Raw genomic sequence first — 24,497 nt, 5'->3', positions numbered from 1 at the left:
CCCAATATTTAGCTTTCATTACATTCTATCAATTTTTGTCTATTATTATATTTTAATATGTTTTGAGATCTCAATTTAACAGAATAATATGCGTAAAAATAACTTAATCCTTCAATTTCACCAACACTTAATTCACTTTTGTTTGCATGTGTTGATGGAATAATAAAGGATTAATGTTCAAACAAATATTTTAAGTTTGTTGTCATACGATTTTTAAAATTACGATAAATACTTGCATGCAAATGATTTCATATATGAGACCAATCACACGAAACAACTTATATAAAAATAATTTTCATGCTAGAATATGTGAATGAGGTTGTGACTTAGCGGATAGATTGTGATACCTTTTTCCCATTGATTTAGGTTTGAGTCTGATGAGCCCAAGTTTGTTCTATGTTTTTGTGTTTGTTCTAGGTCTAGATAGAGTCTTTTTCCTTGTTTAGTTAGCGTCGTGTCGCCTGGGAGGGCGTAGTTTCAAGGCAAGCCCGCTCTTTGGGCAAGATGTGATTTTGGGGCATGATGCTGCTGCATTCCACGAAAGTGGCACAGTTTTGATGCAAGGGGATTTGGGAGAGCATAATCAGCTAGGATCAAAAGTCCTAAAAACAGCAAGTTGGGCAAACCCATCCTTTGCCCATAAGTACCGCGTGGGATCCAGCAGGCATAGAGGAGAAGGAGGAAGAAGGAAGGTCAGAGTAGCGCAGCAGACAGACGAGGTAGGAACTCAGTGTGGAGGCTTGATATGGGCAGAAGGTGGCAACGACCAAAAAGAGGCCGACGGGGTCTAACCAGCACTCCGTCCATATAAGGAAAGAAATCTCTTCAAGATTAGGCCTGAAGATTTGGTCGCATTTCTAAGATTCTGGATCCAGCCGCAACATCATGGGTTGGGCCTTCCCTAGCCCTAATCGCCTATAGTAATACTCGAAGGGCTCCGCCTGGAGAGTAATCCATTCAGACACCGGCTGTTGCGCAAGTGTTTTTATTTTGCTGGAGTTTAAGCTTTGCCCAGACTGTGGGCGTAGATAGTTTTATTTTGCTTATGTTTGGAATGACACTTTTTGGCCGTAAGTACTTATTTACTTTAAGTAATTTCAATTCAGTACTTTTCCTTCATGTCATTTAATATTATTTTTGTCTTTGATCTTTACTCTATGTCTAGCTAATTTTGTATTCTGATTTGGGCGAGATGATCTAAGCATGAACACTTAACTCGAGAGGTCTAATTTGGGCATAATAACAACATGCGTATATTCCCGATACACTAGGTTTGATTAAAATATGGTTTGGGCAACTTGGTTAATTAATTGATCACTAGTTAACTAGAGTGTTTTGGCCACAAGTAACCTCTGGGCAAAGGCGAAACGCCATCGACCTCCGGAGAGTACAACGAGTGTTGGAGCCGTGACTGTGTGAAATATGTCATGCAATAGTCAAGTTGGGTTTATCTAAATCCTAATACATCTTGGGCAAAGCACTCTCAAGCGAGAGGCCAACATAGGGAGTGGATGTTGCCTGGGATAGTTAACTTTCATTAGCTGATAACTTCTAAGGGGTTATGTTCTGAAAGGATAGATTGGGCAGAGGGTTGTTACGTGCATGTAGGGTTGTAAATGAATCGAATATTTTTGCTCGATTCGAGATTCGATTCGAAATTGCCTGATTCGTATTCGAAATTATTCGATTCGTATTCAATAACAAATATTCGATTCGATTCGATTATTATTCAAATACGTATTTGAAATTTTGATATTCGATTCGATATTCGTAGATATTCGATTCGATATATATATATATATATATATATATAATTTTAATTAAAATTTTATAATGTTTAATTCTTACTCTTATTGTATATATCTACTATATATATAGAATATTAACATTTAAAGTATTATTTTTATTTTTTAACCCTCTCTTTAAAAAAAATAGTAAAAAAAGAGTGTAGCCCTAAATCTAATTAGCTGCAGCCTGCCGCCTCTTCTTCCCCATTTCCAAATTACAATTGAGGGTTTGAAAAAAATCAAGCCTCCATCGCTCTCTGCGCCACTCTTCTCCCTGTCGATCGTCGCCTCCATCGCTCTCTGCGCCACCTGCAGCGCTCGTTACCGGCCGCTAGCAACCCGCTGCCTCGCCTGCATCGGTCGCTCGTCGCCTGCATCGCTCGCCGCCGCGCCGCCCAGTCGCTCGTCGTCTCCACCCACGCCGCTTCCATCCTCGCTCGCCTCGACCTCGCTAGGTCTACTTTCCTTCTCGAGTAGCGCAGGTCTTCTCCCCGCCGTCAAATCCGACTCCGGTTTGGGTTCTCTGGCCTCTCGCATCTCCCTCTGTCTGCGCCGCGATTCCATGGTTGCCGCCTCTCTGGTCTGTGCCGCGACCCCATGGCCGCCTCTCCGGTCTGCAATCGCAGTTATCTCCCGCGACCCCATGGCCGCCTCCTCCTTCTGTACAGAGATCCCTATTTATTACGCCGCTGGAGTTTGTAATCGTAATTAGGGTTTTGAACTGAGTGATTTGGTAGTTTTCCTCTGCATCTTCTTGAATCGGTTGTCATATTTTGTGCAGATTTGGTTTGCAATTTACATTTGGGATCTGCATTTTTCGATATGGGGTTTATTTTTCAGTTTTCGTGTGTGCGATTTTGGGCTCTGTTTTTCGACGATGTCGCTGGCGGCGGCGCTGTTGCCAGAGAAGAAACAGTATCACAGATCGAATAATATAGAATACTCGAATCGAATCGAATATTTTCGAATCGAATAATATAGAATACAAGTCGAATACTCGAATCGAATATTCGAATCGAGTATTCGAAAAAAAATTAAGGTACTTTTATAAGACGAATCGAATACTCGAATCGAATCGAATAATTCGAAAATATCAACGAATCGAATACCGAATCGAATTTAATATTCGAAATCGAATCGAATCACGAATCGAATATTAGTCTCATTTCACGAATACGAATCGAATATGTTGATATTCGCTTCGATTCGATTCGATTACAACCCTACGTGCGTGACACGTGACAATTGGGGGCGTAGCTGTCTTTTGCCTATAACCAACCGGTATATAAGTATAGTGAAATAACTTTGAACCAATGACCGAGTGCCTAGCTAGTTCATGTTTAGTGAATCAAACCCAAATCAAAATTGTTTTTGTTATTCGATCAAGTTACTTTTATTATTTCAGTTTAGTCCGAAACCCTGTTCTGCCCATAAGCAAGTTGTGGTCAGAACTATCAGAAACAAAACCCTTTTTAATTTAGTGACACCCCTTGCAGGAGAGATTACACTCAGTTCCCTGTGGATTCAACTCTGGACTTACTACTAGCTAACCTAGTTGTGGGCACAAGATTGAAGCTCAAACGACGGCTTTGTCAGAGCCCCAATGGTAGCATAATTTTTTTATGTTATTTTTGTACTTTTTATCATATATTTTTTTATAATTTATCTCTTTACTTTATAAATAAAGTCTATAACAATAATCATACAATGTCTTGATTTATAAATTTAGAGATACTAGGTTCAGTTCCTAGTTGTGGCATTTATATTTTTTTAACAAGAAATAAGACTTTACATAAAATTAAATAAGACTTTAAGATATATTTATTTGTAAATTAATCTTTGTTTAAAGAGAATATGCACTCATATAGCCATCTTAAAAACATAAATTTTGACAATTTTTTACAATTTTGGACTGTATTGCCCTTAATTTAGGCCGACCGGATCGGTTGGGCGCGAGTTTGGGTGATACTTTTGGCACTAATGTTATAATTTGTGCCAAAAGTACCAAATTACTTAGAGCAAAAAAATATCAAGTAATTTGGTAATTTTGACACTAATATTATCATTTGTGCCAAAAGTAATTTTTTTTCTGTTGGTATTTTTGACACTAATATTTTCATTTATTCTAAGTAATTTGGTACTTTTGGCACAAATTATAACATTAGTGCCAAAAGTACCAAATTATGTACTTAGTGTGTGTGTGTGTGTGTATATATATATATATATATATAGATAGGGTCTAATTCTATAGAAAAAACCCTCTTAGATTAAGAAGTAAGAACAAATCACCTCCATTGATTTTAATACGCTGAACGGCCAAGATCAATTGGAGATATGGGTTTATTAAATGACAAATTCTGATTTTGTCTCTAATTTACATGCGATAAGGGCTCGTTCGTCATTTTGTTTGCAGAGAGAAACTAGATTAACAATCAAATCCCGTAGATTTCGAGCTTTCCACAACAAATGGCGATTCGATTTAGTAAATTTTCCATATTCTACATACAATATCTTATCTCGCTTGGCACTATACTGGTTTTGGGATTTGGGGTTCGTTGATTGTTTTTTCCTTTCGATTGTTTTGGGTTCAATTTGTTAATCTTGTTATTCACCAATTCGTCGGCTGTTGTGTTTTACTTTCATCTGGTAAAATTCGTCCAGCTTTTCCTGTAAATTGTTCTTTAAATTCTTTTAGTGTTTTAATGACTTTACCTTATAGCGTGCAAATAAATTAGTAGTCTTTGATTTGTAAGTGGTGTTTCTTTGAACGGTTTTTTTTCTTAGGTATATGCATATTTAAAGATTTGCTATATTGTTCTTCAGACTGTGTGTATTTTCTTTGTAACAATTGTTAAAAAGTCTATTGTGTTGTTGATGATGAACTATTATCTGTTCGTTTATGAACATAACTCCGAGTTTAGTGAACCTGAGTTTCCATGTGTTTATTGGCATGAATTCTTTGCTCTAGGGATATGGGTTTTTAAGATTTCAGTCTACAAGATTTCAATAGTTGAGAAACTTATTGTGTGTGTGTTAGTTGTTATGTTCGATAATGCAACAATATGGTTTATATTGTTTCGTATTGTAATTAATTTAGCTTGTATGATATTAAAAATTAAAAAAATTGGGTTTTATAAGAATTTATTTATTTATGAACAGGTGCAAATACAAGGACAGGGTGAGCACGGGGCATTAAGCACATTAGACCAGAACATATGTCTATGACTCTATATTGAATGTTTTATATGTTCATATTGTATTTTACATATTTGGAGTTTGTGGTTGTTTGAGCAATCTACTAATGTTTTTTTATAACATTTAATGTTGTTCGAGAAGGTGTCCAAGTTCGTAGAAACCATTCAAAGATTTAGATGCTGAAAATCTCAAAATTCCGAACTACCGACATTCAACTGGAAATTTGCACTAGGAAGCCGCTTTCAAAGCAGGAGAAGGAAATTGGCATGTACATTAAAGAATTATATATTGTTAATTGAAATGTAGTCTTATGTGCATTAAACAATTGTGTTATTATTTGATGTGCGTTTTTATGACTTGTATTTTTTTTTCTTATGTTTATAAAAAGATACGAAGCTGCGACATGGCTGAGGAACCTGATTGGAGTAGTGGCGGCAAAAGATTTTCCAGCCGAGCCTTCCGAGAAGGTGTCGAAGCTCGATTATGTTCAGAGAATTGTGGAATTGTCTGTGTATTCTGATTGGATTTTTTATACGAGTTTTTTTTACTCCAGATATTCTAATAAATTGTACTCTCCATTTTTGTTGTTTTTTATAAATGACAACTTGAAAACTAACAGTATAAATCTCCATTTGGTTATAAGTTCATTAGAAATAACTAATAAGTTCATTCAAATTGTGAAATTCCAATGCACGAAAATGTTATGGAGATTGATAAGTTCAATAAGTTAATTAGAAATAACTAATAAGTTCATTCAAATTGTGAAATTCCAATGCATGAAAATGTTATGGAGATTGATAAGTTCAATAAGTTCATTAGAAATAACTAATAAGTTCATTCAAATTGTGAAATTCCAATGCACGAAAGTGTTTTGGAGATTGATAAGTTCAATAAGTTCATTAGAAATATATAATAAGTTCATCCCAAATTGTGAAATTCCAATGCAGGAAAATGTTATGGAGATTGGTAAGTTCCAATAAGTTCATTAGAAATATATAATAAGTTCATTCAAATTGTGAAATTCCAATGCGGAAAAATGTTATGGATATTGATAAGTTCCAATAAGTTCATATGTATAAACATTAATTTTAGTTATTTTGTTTAAAAGTAATTAAACATTAATTTTGGAGAAGATGTAACTAAAGTTTTAACAGAATTATATAAACATAAAAAATTGTTTGCTTCTAAAATAGTGTTGAATTGCATATTATATTTAATCGTACAAGAAATAAAACTATTGATAAATCTTGTTTTGAATATGCATAATACTTTATTCATGTCTAAATAGGTTAATGAAAGATCTGATGTCAACCGTTATTTTCTACCAAATAAATAGAGATTTCGTTGCGCATATTCATAGGCGTTACACGTTATCATATAAAGAGGAATTACCTTTGTATCCTTTTCGGCTAAATCAAAGGAAAAAAAAAAAAAAAGATGGATCGTGAGATCAATGCAAATGAGCGCCTAAGATTTCTTCTCAATTCTCACAATATATAGTCTTCTCAATTGAACTTCTCCCTATATATATATATATATATTTATATATTTTGCTTTATGTTGGTACTTTTGGTACAAATTATAATATTAGTGCCAAAAGTATCACCCTAACCCGCGCGCCCAACCCGATCTGATCCGCCCAAATTAAGGGCAATACAGTCCGAAATTGCAAAAAATTGTCAAATTTTGTGTTTTTAATATAGATGACAAAGTATTGAGTTCCATTGCTCAATATGACTATCTCAAAAGTTGGTTCATGATTAAAATACAAATTCTCGTGAAAAATGTGTTACTTTTAGTTATTTGGTCTAGTAATTATTATCGTAATAACAAGTAATTATTGGTATGAAGGAAAAGTAATGTTTCAAAATTATTATATTCACAATAATTATTACGTTTATTCATGAAAAATTGTACTTTTAGTTATTTGGTCAAATAATTATTGTTGTAAGAAAAGTAATTATTGATATGAAGAGAAATAATGTTATTTTACTCGCGGAAATTTATATTTTTAAATACTTGGTCAAGTAATTATTGTCATATGAAAATGTAACTATTGACATAAAGAAATGTAATATTTCAATCTTTTGTTTTTTTTTACGATAATTGTTATTTTTTTACGAGAACTTGTACTTTTAGTTCTTTAGTTATTTAATTAAATAATTATTGTTGTAAGAAAAAATAACCATTGATATGAAGGAATGTAATGTTCTTATAAAAGTAGAAATAAATATAAAAAAATAACTAAAATGTAGGAAAAAGTGTAATGTTCTTACAAAAGTAGAAATAAATAAATAAATAAATAAAAACCCAATCAATAAAAGAGAAGAAAACAAAAAAGAAATGTAATGTACTTACAAAAGTAGAAATAAATATAAAAAAATAAAACAAATAAAATGTTGAAAAAAAAAAAAAAGAAGAAGAAGACAAAATTCTATTATTTTGTAGTTATTTGGTGCAAGTAATTATTATCGTAAGAAAAAATAATCATTGATTTTAAGAAATGTAATATGATTGATTATTACTTTTATCATAACAATAATTATTTTTCAGCCCGCGTCCAGCCTGTCTGAGCCAAGCTCGCCAAGCACGTGCCCAACCTGTGCCCCCAGCTCTGACCAGACTCGTCTTTTCCATACATTTGATTTCACACAAAATCAATTTAGGGTACGTTTACTTTGATAAATAAATTTATCATGGAGAAATGAGGGATAATAAAAATTTATGCCTTTAAATGTCTCATTTATTTTCCCACATTTTATATAAAAGAGAAATTCATCATTTTTTTAACCTTATTTTCACTTCAAGGAGTGATAATATTATCCTTTCAATTTTATACAAAAAAAAATCATCATTTTTAATATTATTCTTCATTGAAGATAAAATAAGAAGAAAAAATGATAAATTTTTTTTTATATATATAAATATGAAAACATAAAGGAATCATTTAAGATATAAATTTTTGTCATCTTTCATTTTCCCATCATAAATTTATTTATCAAACTAACACACGAAGGAAATAAAGAAACAAAAAACAAAAAGAAAACGACAGCGTGACATTTGCCGTATCGAATTTATCGGAAGATCCTCTTTTATTTTAAGTAGAAATTCGCAGAGATCAAAATTTCCATGACATCAAAATAACAAGAGAACACAGAGATAATCAAGAATCATGAAATCCAACAAGAATTTCAACTTCTTGTTTGCGACAACTTTACTACACTTAGTATTGCTATGTTACTCGCATTCAGTTCATGAATCCGAAGCTATACAGTCTATTCTGAAGCGTTTGGACAGCAAGAAGCCGTCTCCAACAGAGCAAGAATCTGCCGCCAGAGGTGTTCTTCAGAGACTGCTTCCCACTCATTTATCCAGTTTTGCCTTCAAGATTATTGCAAAGGTATGATTGTGTATAACTTTCTTGGAATTCTAATTACTCATAGTGGGAATTTTTGTTTGTTTACTAAAGACAAAAAAAGAAATAAACTTTATAGCTTCGCTATCATAATTCAGAAATAAAAATAAAAGTTGTTGGTCTCTTTGATAACGGAGTGTCTAAAAATTATTGTGAATTGTGTTGGTTACTAAACACTCGTGTGGAAACTATTGTAGTCGTGATTGATTATTTTAGTGTAACAATGCTGCTGCAACTTCTTGTGTTGAAAGTGATTTCAAAGTCGATTTGTTCAAACTAAGCCCTTGAAAAGCTAGTTAAAATTCATATGGAGGATTGGTTTCTAGTGCAGGTATAGATTGTGAAATGATGGATGTGTCCTTTCTTTTTCTTGTTTTTGTTTTTTAGGATTTGATTCTTTTGTTATTGGTTTTGTCAAGCTACTTACAAACTTTCTTGAGTCGTTTTACCCGTGTTTAAAAGATTTTTTTTTCTTTTGTGTATTTCATGTTTTAACTATATTTGATATTTTATGTATTCATCTATAATTCTAGGATGCCTGTGATGGAAATAGCTGCTTCCAACTTAGCAATTGCAAGAGCTCGAATAGAGATTTGACCTGAAATAATGTAGGTACAGTCTGATTATTTACAATTTTTTTGTTGAGGTTCATTCCATTTGAGCACTCTTCATATTCATAAATTGGTGTGGTTCAATTTTTCTATAATTACCTTCTTAAGAAATGGGGATTGACATTTTATCGCTTTGAGTATTCCTCATTCTTGCTGATGATCAAAATAATAAAAATTATGAAATATGATTGGTAAAAATAGCTAACAGTAATATTGGTTCATACAAGAACTCACTGCAGATTTGGTAAGATTTCTTGTACAAAATTTATTGATGTCAACCTTTGTGTCTTAGACTTTTGTGCAGAAGTTAAAATTTATCCTAAAGTTCTAACTATCACGCATGAGCAATATATACTTACGTAAATCTCTCTAACATGTCACTTCAGATTTAGACAACAGACTATGATCTTGCTCGGAGACTAAAAGATAATGGAGAAAAACATTGTCTTAACAAAGCATTCATGTTTTCTTTTACATTGCTAAAAAGATAAAATGATCAGACTTCTTTGATTAATTGTGTTTGTGCTTCATACATTCTAATGGCCAATCCAGGATAAAAGGAACTACAGCAGTTGATATCACATCAGGACTGCACTGGTATCTAAAATACTGGTGTGGTGCTCATGTATCTTGGGACAAGACTGGTGGCGTACAGCTTGGTTCAGTTCCCTCACCAGGATCACTCCCTCTCGTGAAAGATGAGGGTGTGATGATTCAACGTCCGGTGCCGTGGAACTACTACCAAAATGTTGTCACTTCTAGCTGTATGATTATTTATTTATTTATTATTATTATCCGATTACCAATTACTTTCTAAGTTTCCTGATCAGTGATATTTTGGTTGACCTGTATCAGATAGATGCATTAATCCTGCAGCGTGCCTCCATCCCAATCATATAGTTCATTTTTGAGATGTCCTAGATATATAATTCTTTTTTGTATTTGATATAACTTTTTATGTTCATTTATAAAGAAATCCCAATGTAATCTTGAAAACTGTACCCTTCACATTTAATCATTACACTACTCCCAGTAGGCAATAACAAGGTTTAGGAAGTTTGAATATAATCTACAATTTCAGTAAGAATCCACATGAAAAACCAAGGTGGTTCTATAGTTCAGATACAGGGTATTTGAATTCCCTTACTTGGAGCAATAAATATGATTTTTTTTTTTTTGTTTAGTAATTTTATTCTTTCTCAGTACAGACTAATTCTTCAGTCATTAAGTCATATTTTTGTCATTGTTTTTTGCTTGTTGTTGGTCTAAGTTTTCTGCTGTCTGTGGGTTCACATTTATTAAGCTGTTTGGTTTTTCCAACTTCAACTTTCCGCCTATTATAACTCCTAAGAATCATCGTGGTTCGTGGAGAAAAACAGCAAGCTCATGTAATACGTGGTAGAATATTGTATACATGAGACATGTCAACTGGATAATACTTCCTTCTCAGCCTGATCATTAGTAATTAAGATTTAAAGTAGAATAGTGTCTATGATTGATGAACATGTGTTTTGGGTAGTCTTTACTGCGAAATAATAGATTAAGTTGCTGCCGTAATAATGTTTTCTTGGTCTTTGCTCAATCACTCTGAGTATTTCATCCTTTATTCTTTCTGAAAGGTTGCCAAGTATCTGGTACTTTAAGGACTTTTCTTTACAGTTTTTGCCTTTTTGGATGTCGGAGTTGTTAGGCCATAGTTTGTAATATGTTGATTTATCTATTTATCTCTGTGTGTCCGTGTATGCATAAAATTGCTGCTGTCAATAGCTTAGCAGATTTGATTTTGTCCACAGATTCCTATGTTTGGTGGGATTGGGAAAGGTGGGAGAAAGAGATCGATTGGATGGCACTTCAAGGAGTTAACCTTCCTCTGGCATTCACAGGACAGGAAGCTATTTGGCAAAAAGTTTTTGCAGTATGTTTTTGGCAATTTTTTTCAATCCATTTATCTTATCATTCAAGTTTCTCACTTACTGACCTAGTCATATACACCTTCAATTTCACGGAGTTGATTGAAAGATGACCTTCTAACTTACTGAGATATTATGTCTGTGTGTTAGTTTGCTTCTCGGACTGTCACTTATGTACTCTGTTTGAGAGTTGCTTACCTTCTATCCTCGTTCATGGGTTTTGCATTCTCTGATTTTTCTATTGATTATACTAATTCCTTGCTTTATGTACATAAATTAATAATGTCACATGAAGTACACACTGTAAACCCAATTATGTTTATTGATACTAGTGATGGACTTCACTAGTTTATATTGTTTCAACGTCCCACGTTATTACTGGTCTGGTGAACCTATGTGTTGTTTTGTCCAGTCTTTGCTCCCCCTCAACCCATAGAATAAGAAAGAAAAAAAAAAGGCCAGTTCACAACTTGGTGAGTGATACCAATCTGAGTGCTCGTGACTGCTTGTGTGAAGCTTCCCCATGTATTACTTGGCTGCATTAGTCTATGCTTATATTTTATTCTAGAAGTTCTGATTTTGTTTTCTGATTGCAGGAGTTTAATATTACGAAGAATCATTTAAATGATTTCTTTGGGGGACCTGCATTTCTTGCTTGGGCACGTATGGGCAACTTACATGGGTATTTCTTTCTTTTGCATTTCTAGCTTTCATTGATTTTATTGTTATTGTTGTTGTTATTTTTATTTTTATTCTTATTCTTATTTTATCTTGGGCCTGTTTCGAATGCTTTGCTTCTATATGTAGGGACATAAGATGATTGTCAAATAACTAAATGAGGTGATATTAGGCATATCCTACCATTTTCATTTTCTATGACCTATGTAATTGGTGAAATCCCTCTTAGGGGAGTACGATGCAGTTTGTTATCAAAGTTGTAGTGGTATTTAGTTAATTTCTCTGTCTTAACACTTGAAATATGTACAGTCCTTAAGCTTATATATTCATACTTGAATGAGTTATATATCGCACAAGTTTAGAATATTGTGCATCTTACACCTTATGAAAACTGATCATTTTGGAGAAACGAAATGAGGGTACCAGAAAGGAACAACATGATTGGTTATCCTAGTAATAGTAAACATAAGAAAGAAAAACAAATAGAGCCCATGGAATAACACTACAGGGATGATATTAGTTTATATAATAAAAGTTTCTACCTGCGCTTAGCAGATATTCATATCGGTTTCTATGATCTATCTACAATTTCATATATGGGTAAAGAGTTTGAAACAGTGGAGGATCGTTGAAGTGGTAATTTCAGCACCGATATTTTTTTTCTGTACACATCACTCCTTGTGTTACTCCTTGGTTTGGTTGCAAGTTGTAATAAATACAAAATATTGTTTATTTTTTAGAACCTTGTGCAATATTCCTATGGGAAAGTTTGTGCTGATTGTTATATCTTGTAGATCTCTTTCTTCAGGAATGAGTTTTTGTTTCACAACCTTTGCAATTTTGGCTGCTATATATTGGCCTCTCTCTCTCTCTCTCCACGGATTTGTCAGGAAGTGATGAAATATAAATGTTCTATCACATTGTTAACAACTATACTTAATTTATTTTTATCTCTAGATTTTGGTTTTATTAGTTCAAGAGGTTTAGCTCCATACTGTTGTATTGCAGATGGGGTGGCCCCTTGACTCAGAATTGGTTAGATAAACAGTTAATGTTGCAAAAGAAAATATTATTTCGAATGCTAGCGCTTGGGATGACCCCAGGTATGCTTCAACTTCACTCTCCTGTATGCCTTTTCCTCTTCTTCTTCTTCTTTTTTTTTTTTTTTTTTTTTCTTTTTTCACTTTGTGTACAGTCACTGTGGGGTCTTTATGCTTAAACCAGTATCTAAAGAATTGAAGATGACAGTTCACAATTTTCCTCTCTATTTACGTTAACCTACACTGATCAATCCATACAATGTTGTCTTGATAGTTCTTCCGTCATTTTCTGGGAATGTTCCAGCTGCATTAAAAACCATATTCCCCTCGGCAAACATAAGCAGACTAGGGGACTGGTATTTCCTTTTCTTTTCACCCTTCTTCATGGGAGTTATTATGTTACCTTTTATCACTTGTTTTGTTTCACTGCCTTCGTTGCAAATACTACTTTTATAGCCACATGTATAAAATTGATTCCAATTAATGTAGATTTTAGTTATTATATTTGGACCTACCTTTATTGTACTTTTTGGAAGATAACTACCTAAAAAAAAATGGTTCTATATTTGGACTGTACATGATACTTTTGAATTTGAGATGAATTTCTCAAAGCATGCTATAATTCTTTCTAGTGTTGCTTTCTTTGGTCGTTGTATTTGTGTCAGACATGCTATATAGAGAAACTCTGTACATGTCGGCTCATTATATTTAGTATGGAAAGTCATTTTTCTGTTTAATTACAGGAACACTGTTAATGGCAATCCACAATGGTGTTGTACTTATCTTTTAGATCCTTCTGATCCTTTATTTGTAGAAATTGGAGAAGCGTTCATGTTACAACAGATTAAAGGTAATTTACGTATTACTTATTCTTGTTACTTGTTCTAAATGTTATGCCCCTGTGCAATAATTTCGTGTCAGTAATAATAAATATGAATGATAATTTGTCTGGATTTCGTTGGTGGTTTGAAATTATATCAAAGTGTTTTTGAATTTCAACTTGTCGATTTTTTAAACCTGTACAGAAGAGCTGTTATTTAAATTTCTAGTAAATAGTGGATCTATTGTTGCAAGAAAAAGAGATGCATCTTATGTGATGAGCCCATAGCAATTGGCTTTGCTGGCAATTCTTGGATGTAGAGTAGAGTGCTCAAGTTTTATATCGCTCACATTTGTAGATAACTAGTCAAGATTGTGAAACATTATTAGCTACATAAATTTATTATAAGTTATTTATTACTTTTTGTCACTTTGACATTTTTATCATTTCAGGGTTTTGGTCTATCATCTGAATCTTGATCTTATCCTTTCTTCCACATGCAACTATAATAGATCTTGCTGTTACTGTTTGCAAGTTAAGTAGAGTAAAATGACATTTTCTGGTGCTTAGGTTTATCAAACTTTAAGGATAGATTTAAGTTGAACACTTGAGCCTAGTATAAGTGTTCTTAAATGTTTTATACATTAATTGCATTATGTCGATTTTTATATGGTACTTCATTTTTCATATTCTTTGGGTATTTCCACAAATGTGTATTTCTAGCATTTACATTTTGTTATTTACTTCAACCTGTACCTCTTTATCAAAGAATCAATGCAAAGAAGCTAACAAAAATTAAATTAATTGATTTTTATGGTGAAAAAGAGATCTATGTTTTAATAAGATTTTTTTTTTTTAATTGTATATGTATTCCAACAAATAGTCTTGCAGATGGATCTAAGGCATAGCCTAGTAAAATGAAGGTATTCTCCTTCTATTGTCATAACTCATTGATGGATCATGCCTATCACTAGCTGCTTGATCATATAGGTTCTTTTTGTTGGTACCTCGCTCTATCAATTTTCTTCGTATTGTATTCTCTAATATGTCTTGTTAACATCCATAAAATGACTTATATGGGTTGCATATTCTGCAGAATATGGAGATGTCACTGACATTTATAGCTGGTACTTCTCTTGCAATTTTCTAGTTGTTGTTGTTTATTTTTTTTTCTTTGGCATGAATAATGTGGAGAGGCTTTTAGACCTACCTATTTGACTCAGCTTTTATTTTGGTATCTATCTCAATTATTTGTTATCTAAAAGAGGCATGTATCCATAGTAAATTGTGCTAGTGTTTTCACTCTTTGTTTACCCTAATATTGAAAAGGCATAGTTAGTTCATGGAAAGAGTAGAACCAGATAGGAAAGCACACACAAATGTCTAGATATAATAAAATAACTTATATTAATTACAACTATATCAATCGTTTGCATTACATAGTCATCACAATTAATATAGCTTCCTTTTCTGAGGCATTGCATGAAATATTTGGAGAATATATGGTATGGTACTGGTTTAGATGTTTGATAGGGTTTGTATGATCAATTTAGCACCTAATGGCAGTATTTTTTAACATATGACCTTGACCTTCTGAGTAGTTGTGGGATATTGGTGCAACTATTACTGAGTATTTGATTGGCTCTAGTAGGGTACACCGCCAGACTTTGCTCAGGCTTTTGTAAGGGTAAAACTAAGTTAATTTGCCGAAGCTAATACCAGGTGATCAATAAGTTGCTGAATTCATTTTTTTATTCATGCAGCACTGGTTAAATTAATTTCTAGGTAATGTGAAAAGTTTATTGTTTCTCTTTGTTAATATAGAACCAGCTCTTCCTGACCTGGCTCTGACAAAGTGAAAACAGTCTCCAGCATCCATAAATCTCATAGTGGTGTTTTTTTTTTGGGGCGGGGGGTGACAGTGGTATTTATACAGTATTGGTGTTTAGTAATTTATGTTATAAAAAGAAATGTATTAGATCTCCTTGTTATTTGATGTCCAAAAAGTTTTATTCTGCCTCCCCCCCCCCAGGGTGCATCCCTAGTTTTGAACAACGAATTATTGGTTGCAGTGATACATTTAATGAGAACTCTCCACCTACCAATGACCCAATGTACATCTCGTCCCTTGGTTCTGCAGTATATAAGGCAATGTCTAAAGCCGACAAAGATGCAGTGTGGCTAATGCAGGTATGCTTTAGTCATGCTTTGACTTAATCTCCGGTTTGTTTGTACTTTGTATATCCTTGGTGGTTTTTTCATTGATCCTTTGTAGTTCTCTAATTCGATACTCGAATTAATTGAGTTCATGGATTTCCTACGAGTTGAATTGAGTTCATGGATTTCCTAGGTCAGTTCATGGGTGGAGCCAATAAAGCCTTTTTCTGTATAAACAAAATTTAGATTCCCAAGAATCAATAGAATGCAGATAGTAGATTTTTTGGTGTTTTTTTTTTTTCATTATTATTTATTTTACTCATTTAAGTTGCCAGCATCATGACTGTTACTTATAACCCTACTGGAAATTAGCTGGTGATTATAATTGACCACAATTGCACAATTTTTTATACTTTATCAGAAAGAGTGGGGGAGTATTTTCTTTCATCTTACGATTTGTTGCTAAGCATTTTTCATCCTCCTTCCAAAGAAAAAAAGAAAGAAAAGAAAAGAGAAAGTAGTTGCTTATTTATTCATGTCTGTATTTATCTCTGCTTTTCCAGGTCTACGGCTTAATTATTACCATTTGATGTCCTTCTAGGGTTGGCTCTTTTATTCAGATTCATCATTTTGGAAGCCCCCACAAATGAAGGTATGAGCTACTCTTGAGTTAGAAAAGTATGTCCACCTTCTCATCTCTCTGTCACCAGATTGCAGCCATCTGCTCATATCGTGCTGAACCTAATCCATTCATTGCAGGCACTCCTACATTCTGTTCCATTTGGGAAAATGATAGTGCTTGATCTATTTGCGGAGGTCAAACCAATTTGGAAATCGTCGTCCCAATTTTACGACACTCCTTATATATGGCATGTAACTTGTTCAATATTCTTTATCTATCTTTTACTTGGACAAAGCTATGATTTTTATTTTTATTTTTTTCTGATTTTTTGTCATCCATCAACTTCCTAGTTGCTTAGATTCGATCTAATTTATGTTTATCATCTAATGACATCTATTATGTATATAACAGGTGCATGTTGCATAACTTTGGTGGAAATATTGAGATGTATGGCATTCTAGATGCAGTGGCATCGGGCCCAATTGATGCTCGTGTTAGCAAGAATTCGACCATGGTAGGCTTTGTTCCTCAAGATTTTGTGCCTTCGACATGCTTTTATACCACAGTTTGTGTTAGCCCAAGTTGTGTTATGTGCCTTGTGGAAACCACTAATCTCGGGATTTCTTTGTTTTTTCTATCGAACCAATATCAGTGTTTAAATCGTAAAAGAAAAGGGAAAATTCAGAACTTTACTTTATGATATTTTCTAGACATTAAGCTGCATCAAATTTCCATTGCTTTAATTCCAAATTGTATTGCTTGTTATTCATATCCTTTTCCTAATCTTGAAAAAGCAGTTCCTTTTTATTTTGTAGACGATGACGTTGAACTTGGACAATCAAAAGTTTGTTTGCAGTTTTGAGTATATTCTATAAAGTGTGAAGTCCTAAAATATGAAGTGAACATTCTTATGCATGTTGCAGTGACCTTTCATTTTGTGTTTAGGAACTATTGCTACCATTGTTAAATCACAAGTAGAAATTGGATCCTTAAATCCTTATAAACTCATTGTGCCTCCTGATTACTTAAGATAGTAATTCATTGATATTTTCCTCATAGATTGGTGTAGGCATGTGCATGGAAGGGATAGAACACAATCCTGTCGTGTATGAGCTGATGTCGGAAATGGCGTTTCGAGGTGATCGACTTGACCTGCAGGTAAAACAAGTATCCCTATTTTAGCAGTTTGTATGATTGTCTAAATAAATGAAACATATGCCTTTTGATTGAAAGTGATTATGCTACTAAAACTAGAATCAGCTGTTCTACAATCTTCACTCTTGCAGGAATGGTTGACAGAGTACTCCCGGAGACGATATGGTAAATCTGTTAAGCAAGTCGAGACTGCATGGAAAATTCTTCATCGCTCTATATATAACTGCACGGATGGAATTGCAGTACGTTTTTTCTCGGACTATTCACTTCTGATGTGTTTTGACAGTTCTTTCACTTTCATCAGTGTATAACTAAGTTCCTGTTTGTTTCGCAAAATCTCCCGATGCAGGACCATAACACAGATTACATAGTAAAATTTCCAGATTGGGATCCATTGATAAATAAACAACGTGATGCACGTGAGTTTGTTAAGAGGCACGGGCTCGTTGGTATGCAACCAAACAGAAGGTTCCTTCTCCATGAAACAAGTCCTTCTTTGCCTCAGCCCCATTTATGGTATGACAATCGGGACTCTATCAGCGCATTGAAGTTATTCCTTGATGCTGGAGACGAACTTGCTGGCATCCCGACGTACAGGTGAACTTTTTAATTTGCTCAAAACCCCTTCAATAATATTGCATTTTGCTACGTCGAGATTGCTGAATATTGCATTCGTTGCAGGTATGATTTGGTCGACTTAACTAGGCAGTCGCTCTCAAAGCTTGCGAACGAGGTATATCTGAATGCAATATATGCTTTCCGGCATAAGGATGCGCAAGCTTTAAGTTCCCACTCTCTGAAGTTCATCCAACTCATCAAAGACATCGACAAACTTCTTGCAACGGACGATAATTTCCTACTCGGGCCTTGGCTCGAAAGTGCAAAAGGGCTGTCCCTCAATGCAGATGAGAGGAAACAGGTTAGGAGACAGATAATTTCCTTCCTTTGATGAACTAATCGCTTATCCATTGTCTGTGATTGATTTAGTACGAGTGGAATGCAAGGACGCAAGTAACAATGTGGTATGACAACACTGAGTACGAGCAGAGCCAGCTTCACGATTATGGTGAGCCGGGTTTCCTTCTTCGTTTGCTCGAGCTTTTTGTGTTTGTGAAAACTCGATCACCACTTATTTTTTTTAAATTGTGGACCTCAGCAAACAAGTTTTGGAGCGGGCTGTTGGAGAAGTACTATCTTCCACGAGCATCCATGTATTTTACGCGTCTGTTGAGGAGCTTGAACGAGAACAAGAAATTCGAGTTGTTGGAGTGGAGGAAAGAGTGGATTGCATACTCGAACGAGTGGCAGGCCGGAGTCGAGGCTTACCCCGTGAAGGCGCAGGGCGATGCTCTTGCTGTAGCGGAGGAGCTCTACCACAGATACTTCGCCTAGGGCACGGATATCGAGGCGCCGGCGACGAGCATCTCCAAACGCAGCTGCATATTTTTTCTTATACTGTATCAATGTGCAGCGAATAAATTGTTGGTTGCGACAAAGCCAAAATGGTGATTTTTTCCATCTACATTGAATGATGAGAAGTGTGATGTTTCTCCATTAGTGTAAGGCTTTGATTTTAAGTCTGCACTTACTAGTAACATTGTAATTATACCGTATTGGTCGGGTGGTAGAGTGGTTCTTGAGTTCAAGTTCACCGTGACTTAATTTTTAAATTTTTTATTTAATATTATTAATTTACCAAAAAAAAAAATTGTAATTACACATGTATTTCATAGGATGGTATTATAATCGAATAGATCGCAATTCGAGAGGTCTAGTCTAAAACTTGGTGGGCTGATTCGATTTACTTTTTTCCATTACTTTTTGCAGATAACAAAAAAAAAAAAAAAGACCTTTGAAAATTCCGGAACCATTTGCCATTTTGGGGCGAGCAATATTTATTTGAGGTACACTTTTACATTCATCCTAATTAAAATATCTTTGTGATTATTAAATTTTAACTAGTATGTGCCCGCTCGTGCGATGCACGACCATCATCGAAATTGAACGATAATTTAAATAAATAAATAAAAATGTTAAACATAATATATATATATATATATATATATAAGTAAACATAAACATAAATGATCTCAATAAAAAATAAATTATTCACAATATAATCTCAATAAAAATATCAATCTGAAAACATTCGAATTTTCAATTATTGAAATAGCAATTAATTGATTTAATTGATAATGTGTATAAATTTATAAATAAATAAATTATGAAATATCAAAAGCAAGTATAGATGATAATGAGTATCATTATGGATCATATAATATTCTAAGATGTACAAAACTATTTATTTACATATAGTATAACTGTAGTTTAATATAGTTTTCGAATGCATATTTATGAGGTCATTTTGTTTATGCTCAAATTTTAAAATAAAGTTACAATGTATACATTTTTTTTTTCAATTGGAAAGTGAAAAAATAAAGGGTTTAACATGAGATATGTGTCGTTCATTTTCCAAAATAAAATGTATACAATTTCAGTAAATTTAAATAAATGTGCTACTAAGAAATTAAACTCTTCAATTTACTTTTATTTTTTATTTTTAAAGAAAATCGATAATGGTTCTCTAATTACTGATTTTCCAATGAGTAATTTTGAAGCTTAAAAATTCGATTTTTAAGATATACTATATATTAGTTATTTATCTACAAATTTATATTAATATAAAGTTGACCTTTAAAAAAATATTTTTAAGCTAAAGATTTCTAAAATGAACAAATATAAGTTTCATCATTGTAATTGCATTAAACTGATATAATAAAAATATAAATAGTAAAATATAAAAAATACTGATCTATAGTAAAAACATAAAAAATAAAATAAAAAAATATGGAAAAAGGAATGAAAGAACCGTGAATTTTAAAAAATGAGAAATGAGAGAGGAGATGATAGAGGAGAGAAGAGAGAGGAGAGAGAAAAAATAATTTGGTGACTTTAAACTATAATAACTTATTGGTTTTAAATTTATTTTTTATAATTTTTACATCAAATTAAAGATATCGTCATTATCTTTAATTTAACATCCATATTTAATATTTTTTTATAAATTAAAGTTGATGAATTTAAAAGAAAATCAAATTGAATAAATATATTTGAATAGTGTTTTCTAAGTAATTAATATATTTTGTTGAATTAGTGTGAACGTGTGAAATGAGTTAGTGGTGTTAATAATTTTTTTTTAACCTTCATATTAAAAGTATTATCAAAATTGCCATTCAAATCAATTTCAAATTGATTTGAAATCAATTTCTAATTGAAAACTGCTGTTTTAATATAGTATAGATTGCGACTGAATAGTTTATAGACAATAATTAATAAAGCCTACTTAATTAAGAAAAAACAGTTTACCCTTATAGAACCTTGATTAACTATTTGAGCCGTCACGGTGAGCTATTGCCTATTTATTTAGGCCCACGTTGAAAACGCCGATTTTGACAGATGTTTTTTCCATTATCGTTTTTATCTTTGATTGCGTAATGTGCACGAGTAGTTTGGCGGCATTTAAAGCCTAAATATTCATTTTCAATTAGAAACTATACATAGCAAAACCCCTAAATTTTGCAGGAGCAGAGGGCAAAGAAATGCCGATGAAGGCGTTGGAAGCAACATTGTCGACATTTGATGGCGTGTTTCAGCAATTTACGGCTGAAGCCGCCAATAACAAGGCGAATTTTATCCTTTTCTTGGCTGACAACGAACCGTCCACCAATCTTAGTTGGTGCCCTGGTACACAGCTTTACTGATTACTCTTTATCTCCATCTTTGTGTTTGTGATGACATATTATCGAGACACGCTTGAAAGAGATGATTGGTATTATTCAGATTATTGCAGTTGATTTATCACAATTCAATCTATTGAAGGTTTTTTCTTTGAACTATTGGTTTGTTTACTGATGACTGAAGATGATTTGACAGAAATGTAGTAACTAAGTCAGTTCACACATGCCGCATGAATTAATGGATTTCTTTGGGTGGATAAATTCATATTTAGTAGGATATTATGCAGTGGTTCTTTTGAGTTCAATTCACTTTCTAAAATTATTCTATAAATATGCAGAGTTTTGCTTTTAAGGGAGGATTGGGGGATCACTATAGCATTCTGTGTCTTATCAAACTACATCTCTTGTATATTCTCTTGTTCATCTTGAGTTGAATGTCTGGTAAATATGAAGTTTAGTTGTTTTCTACTTCGGCCTGAAGCTTTGAATTTATATCATAGACATACTACACTGCTCCATTTTGTTTGATTATCTGGCCTTCGGTGTTACATGATGAAAGTTTTTGTCGTATGATCTAATTACAGCCAAATGTAAATTTTTGTTCTCACTTTCCTTAAAACTTCAAACAGTTTATGCAAAGTAAACTCCATATCTCCACACACAACTTAGAGGAAGAAAATACTATTACATAGAGTGTTATCAATTCAACCGTCTGCTGTCATATTTATTTCATAGTGCAATTTCTGTTCAAAGATTATTACATCTCTATACTTGAAGAAACATATTCTATGCTGCTTAGGCTTGGATGATACCACCACCTCTTCTGCTTGCTTTGTTTCAATATTTATGTGTGAGTGTGTGTAAAGTGTTGTTTTCTAGTCTCTTTTTGTTAGCAGAGTTCTCTGGTTCCAGACTCCTTTCCCCATTGTAGTCTGAGCAGAGCATGTGCTTGCTACATCTTCATTCCACAATTTGTTTCATTATAGCCAGACAACCATAAGCTTGTTTCCCCATATTTGATTTAATCTATTGATGCTTGTGTTTATCAAAATTTCTATCTACTCAGCTTGTGGAGTTTCCTACTTTCTGAGGTTATCAGGTATTTTCTTCTCTTGGGTAATTATTTCATTGGTTTTCTACTTCAGATTGTGTTAGAGCTGAACCAGTGATATACAAGAAGCTAGAAGCGGCTTCAGGTAATGTGGCATTGTTGAAGGCCTACGTTGGAGATAGGCCTACATGGAGGAACCCTCAGCACCCGTGGAGGGTCGACCCTAGGTTCAAGCTTACGGGAGTTCCTACACTGATCCGATGGGAAAATGGCTCAGTAAAGGCCCGTCTCGAAGATCATGAGGCCCATCTCGAGAGAAAGATCGACACCCTTGTATCTGAGGATTAGATAGTCTTGCTTTATTATGGCTGAGCAAAAGTTGTGTTGCCTAGTAGTAATAAATAACCTAACCTCCACTGGTTATAGTCAAGAACTCTCATCTGCCATATATCTATCTATAGTTGGCTCTTTCAGATTTACAGATTACTTTGTGCAATTGTGCTTTCATGAATGATAATATGACATTGCATACCAAAGAATTGTTATTGATATACATTTACATTTAAGGTGAAATGAATTGTTCAAAGGAAATACACTTACACACGCGATGAATTTAGAAAAAATTGCTTTCCTTGAAACTCGTAACCCAACAAAGAAGAGTGAAAATATGGAATTTGAAGAGATGAATATTATCCTAAAAGAGTTCCATAAGAAGAGGATCGGCTGCTGCCATGAGCTCTATCAACCTTACGTTAAGTGGGTATACAGCCGGTACCTGAGCTGAGTAGAAACTAATGTTTGCCTTGTAGATCATATTATTCAGAACATGGGCACAACAATCTTGTGATGGATATCAAGTTCGCCCACTAAATCGACAAAGTCTGAAACAAATTGCTGAGGAATATAGAATACCTCAGAACCACACAGAGCCAAACTTTGCTGACTTGGACTGCTTTCTTTGTAGTTGACCTGTAGATGAGCTGGCATCGTACTGACAACTCCTTTTACCATGTCGGCTTGTTTTGCAAACCATGCCGAATCCTTACCATCAACTAGGCACCTATGTGTATTGATCTTGTTAGACAAGTGAGAATAGCAGGTGTTGGATATACATTAATTCATGATACCTTGTTGGCAATCCACAACTTAGACATGTCGGCTTGCAACAGGCTCCACTATACCATCCGCATATGTACATTATTTCATCATAATGTTTGCGTGCGGTAACATAATTAAATAATGTAGTCTTATGTGGACGTTTGGCCGCACATATTTCTTTATTCATAATGATTCAATTTTTTTATTCATTTGTCTCATTAATAGTTTTCTGTTTTAGAAAAAAATACTTTACAATTTTTTTTTTAATTCCATCATTTATTATTATTTTTATCATTTAATCACTCTTTTTTTAATAATCGTGTCGAACAGTAACGAGTCATTATCAATGGACGGATGAAATTTATTTAACAAGTCAACTTATAATAGCAGATAAGTTCGATTTTATTTCATTGTTCCACATCCAAAATTAATAGCTCAAAGCTCGTGGGATTATTTATCTTGACGCCCTCATATGGGCTTCTTTCTCACGACATGACGAGATTGCTGGTCCTTTTTTTGTTTGGAGGTATATTATTTATTTTAATTTTATTAATATGACCATTTTTAAACATGAATATCAAACATGCATCATTTTTGTCAGTATAAACTACATTTTCTTAATTATTTGTGTGTATATATATAATTTTCTTATATGTGTATAATATATAAAGTAAGACGATTACAGATTTTCGTAAGTAGTAGTGATTTTTCTTTTTTTGTTTTTTCATGCACTTTTTTGAAATTTATATGATATGTATAAATGATAAATTGTAATTAAAAATATTAATTAGACTTTTTTAAAGAGAATTAGACTTATTGATAAGACATTCACATTGTCGAATTTGGATATTAATCTTATTAAATTGAATATTTAAATAGAACGTTGATTAAATTTTATAAGAAACAAAATATGCTTGATTCAGTTGATTGACATGTTAAAAAATTAATGAGGGAATGCGGCAAGGTGGCATTGATAAAGCAATGAAGCGGTGTTATCTATACACTGAGATGGGCCAAAGCCCAACCTTCAGTCAGTGGAATGGAGGCCCATAGTAGCCCAACAACCGCCAGTGTTGCAAACCTATATATTAGACGGGTGATTTTATTCATAGTCCCAATTTTACTCTATAACCCTTATTTAAAGTGATGATAATTAATAATTATGAATGTACTCTTTTATTCTATATCAAGTGTCTACTTTCTAGAGAATCTTCGAGTGGC

At 33.4% G+C, this 24,497-nt stretch overlaps 3 protein-coding genes across 3 annotated transcripts in view; 2 read left to right on the top strand and 1 right to left on the bottom strand.

Moving 5' to 3' along the window:
• The first annotated feature begins 8,154 nt into the window (after window positions 1–8,154).
• On the top strand, window positions 8,155–19,036 carry LOC131022883 (alpha-N-acetylglucosaminidase). The gene is made up of 17 exons (XM_057952428.1): window positions 8,155–8,382; window positions 9,532–9,772; window positions 10,802–10,923; window positions 11,515–11,600; window positions 12,605–12,699; window positions 12,911–12,992; window positions 13,380–13,486; window positions 14,553–14,583; window positions 15,529–15,646; window positions 16,215–16,265; window positions 16,373–16,482; window positions 16,647–16,749; window positions 17,295–17,393; window positions 17,522–17,632; window positions 17,740–17,987; window positions 18,072–18,309; window positions 18,378–19,036. The coding sequence occupies exons 1-17, from the start codon at window positions 8,155–8,157 to the stop codon at window positions 18,780–18,782; spliced, it is 2,475 nt and encodes an 824-aa protein (XP_057808411.1). The 3' UTR covers window positions 18,783–19,036.
• A 1,802-nt stretch (window positions 19,037–20,838) lies between these two features.
• Window positions 20,839–22,714, top strand: LOC131022326 (thioredoxin-like protein Clot). Its single transcript, XM_057951777.1, has 3 exons — window positions 20,839–20,936; window positions 20,968–21,134; window positions 22,273–22,714. The coding sequence occupies exons 2-3, from the start codon at window positions 20,990–20,992 to the stop codon at window positions 22,524–22,526; spliced, it is 399 nt and encodes a 132-aa protein (XP_057807760.1). The 5' UTR covers window positions 20,839–20,936; window positions 20,968–20,989; the 3' UTR covers window positions 22,527–22,714.
• LOC131022324 (probable glycosyltransferase STELLO1) overlaps window positions 21,271–24,497 on the bottom strand; it is a 41,218-nt gene continuing 37,991 nt past the window's right edge. The window contains exons 3-4 of the mRNA XM_057951773.1: window positions 23,306–23,353; window positions 21,271–23,238 (exon numbers count right to left, since the gene is read on the bottom strand). Of these exons, the coding sequence (XP_057807756.1) occupies window positions 23,227–23,238; window positions 23,306–23,353 (60 nt within the window). The 3' untranslated portion in view covers window positions 21,271–23,226. The remainder of the gene's footprint in view (window positions 23,239–23,305; window positions 23,354–24,497) is intronic.

Source organism: Salvia miltiorrhiza, chromosome 4, assembly GCF_028751815.1.
Source record: "Salvia miltiorrhiza cultivar Shanhuang (shh) chromosome 4, IMPLAD_Smil_shh, whole genome shotgun sequence".
NCBI lineage: Eukaryota > Viridiplantae > Streptophyta > Magnoliopsida > Lamiales > Lamiaceae > Salvia > Salvia miltiorrhiza.
Note: the sequence above shows the minus strand (reverse complement) of the source record. Positions and strands in the feature narration are given on the sequence as shown.

Coding starts and splice junctions, on each gene's coding strand:
- LOC131022883 (XM_057952428.1), top strand. CDS start 8,155: ATGAAATCCAACAAGAATTTCAACTTCTTGTTTGCGACAACTTTACTA. Junction 14,584..15,528: donor GTCACTGACATTTATAGCTG/GTACTTCTCTTG, acceptor TATTGGTTGCAG/TGATACATTTAATGAGAACT. Junction 16,266..16,372: donor GGAAGCCCCCACAAATGAAG/GTATGAGCTACT, acceptor CATTCATTGCAG/GCACTCCTACATTCTGTTCC.
- LOC131022326 (XM_057951777.1), top strand. CDS start 20,990: ATGCCGATGAAGGCGTTGGAAGCAACATTGTCGACATTTGATGGCGTG. Junction 21,135..22,272: donor CAATCTTAGTTGGTGCCCTG/GTACACAGCTTT, acceptor TTTCTACTTCAG/ATTGTGTTAGAGCTGAACCA.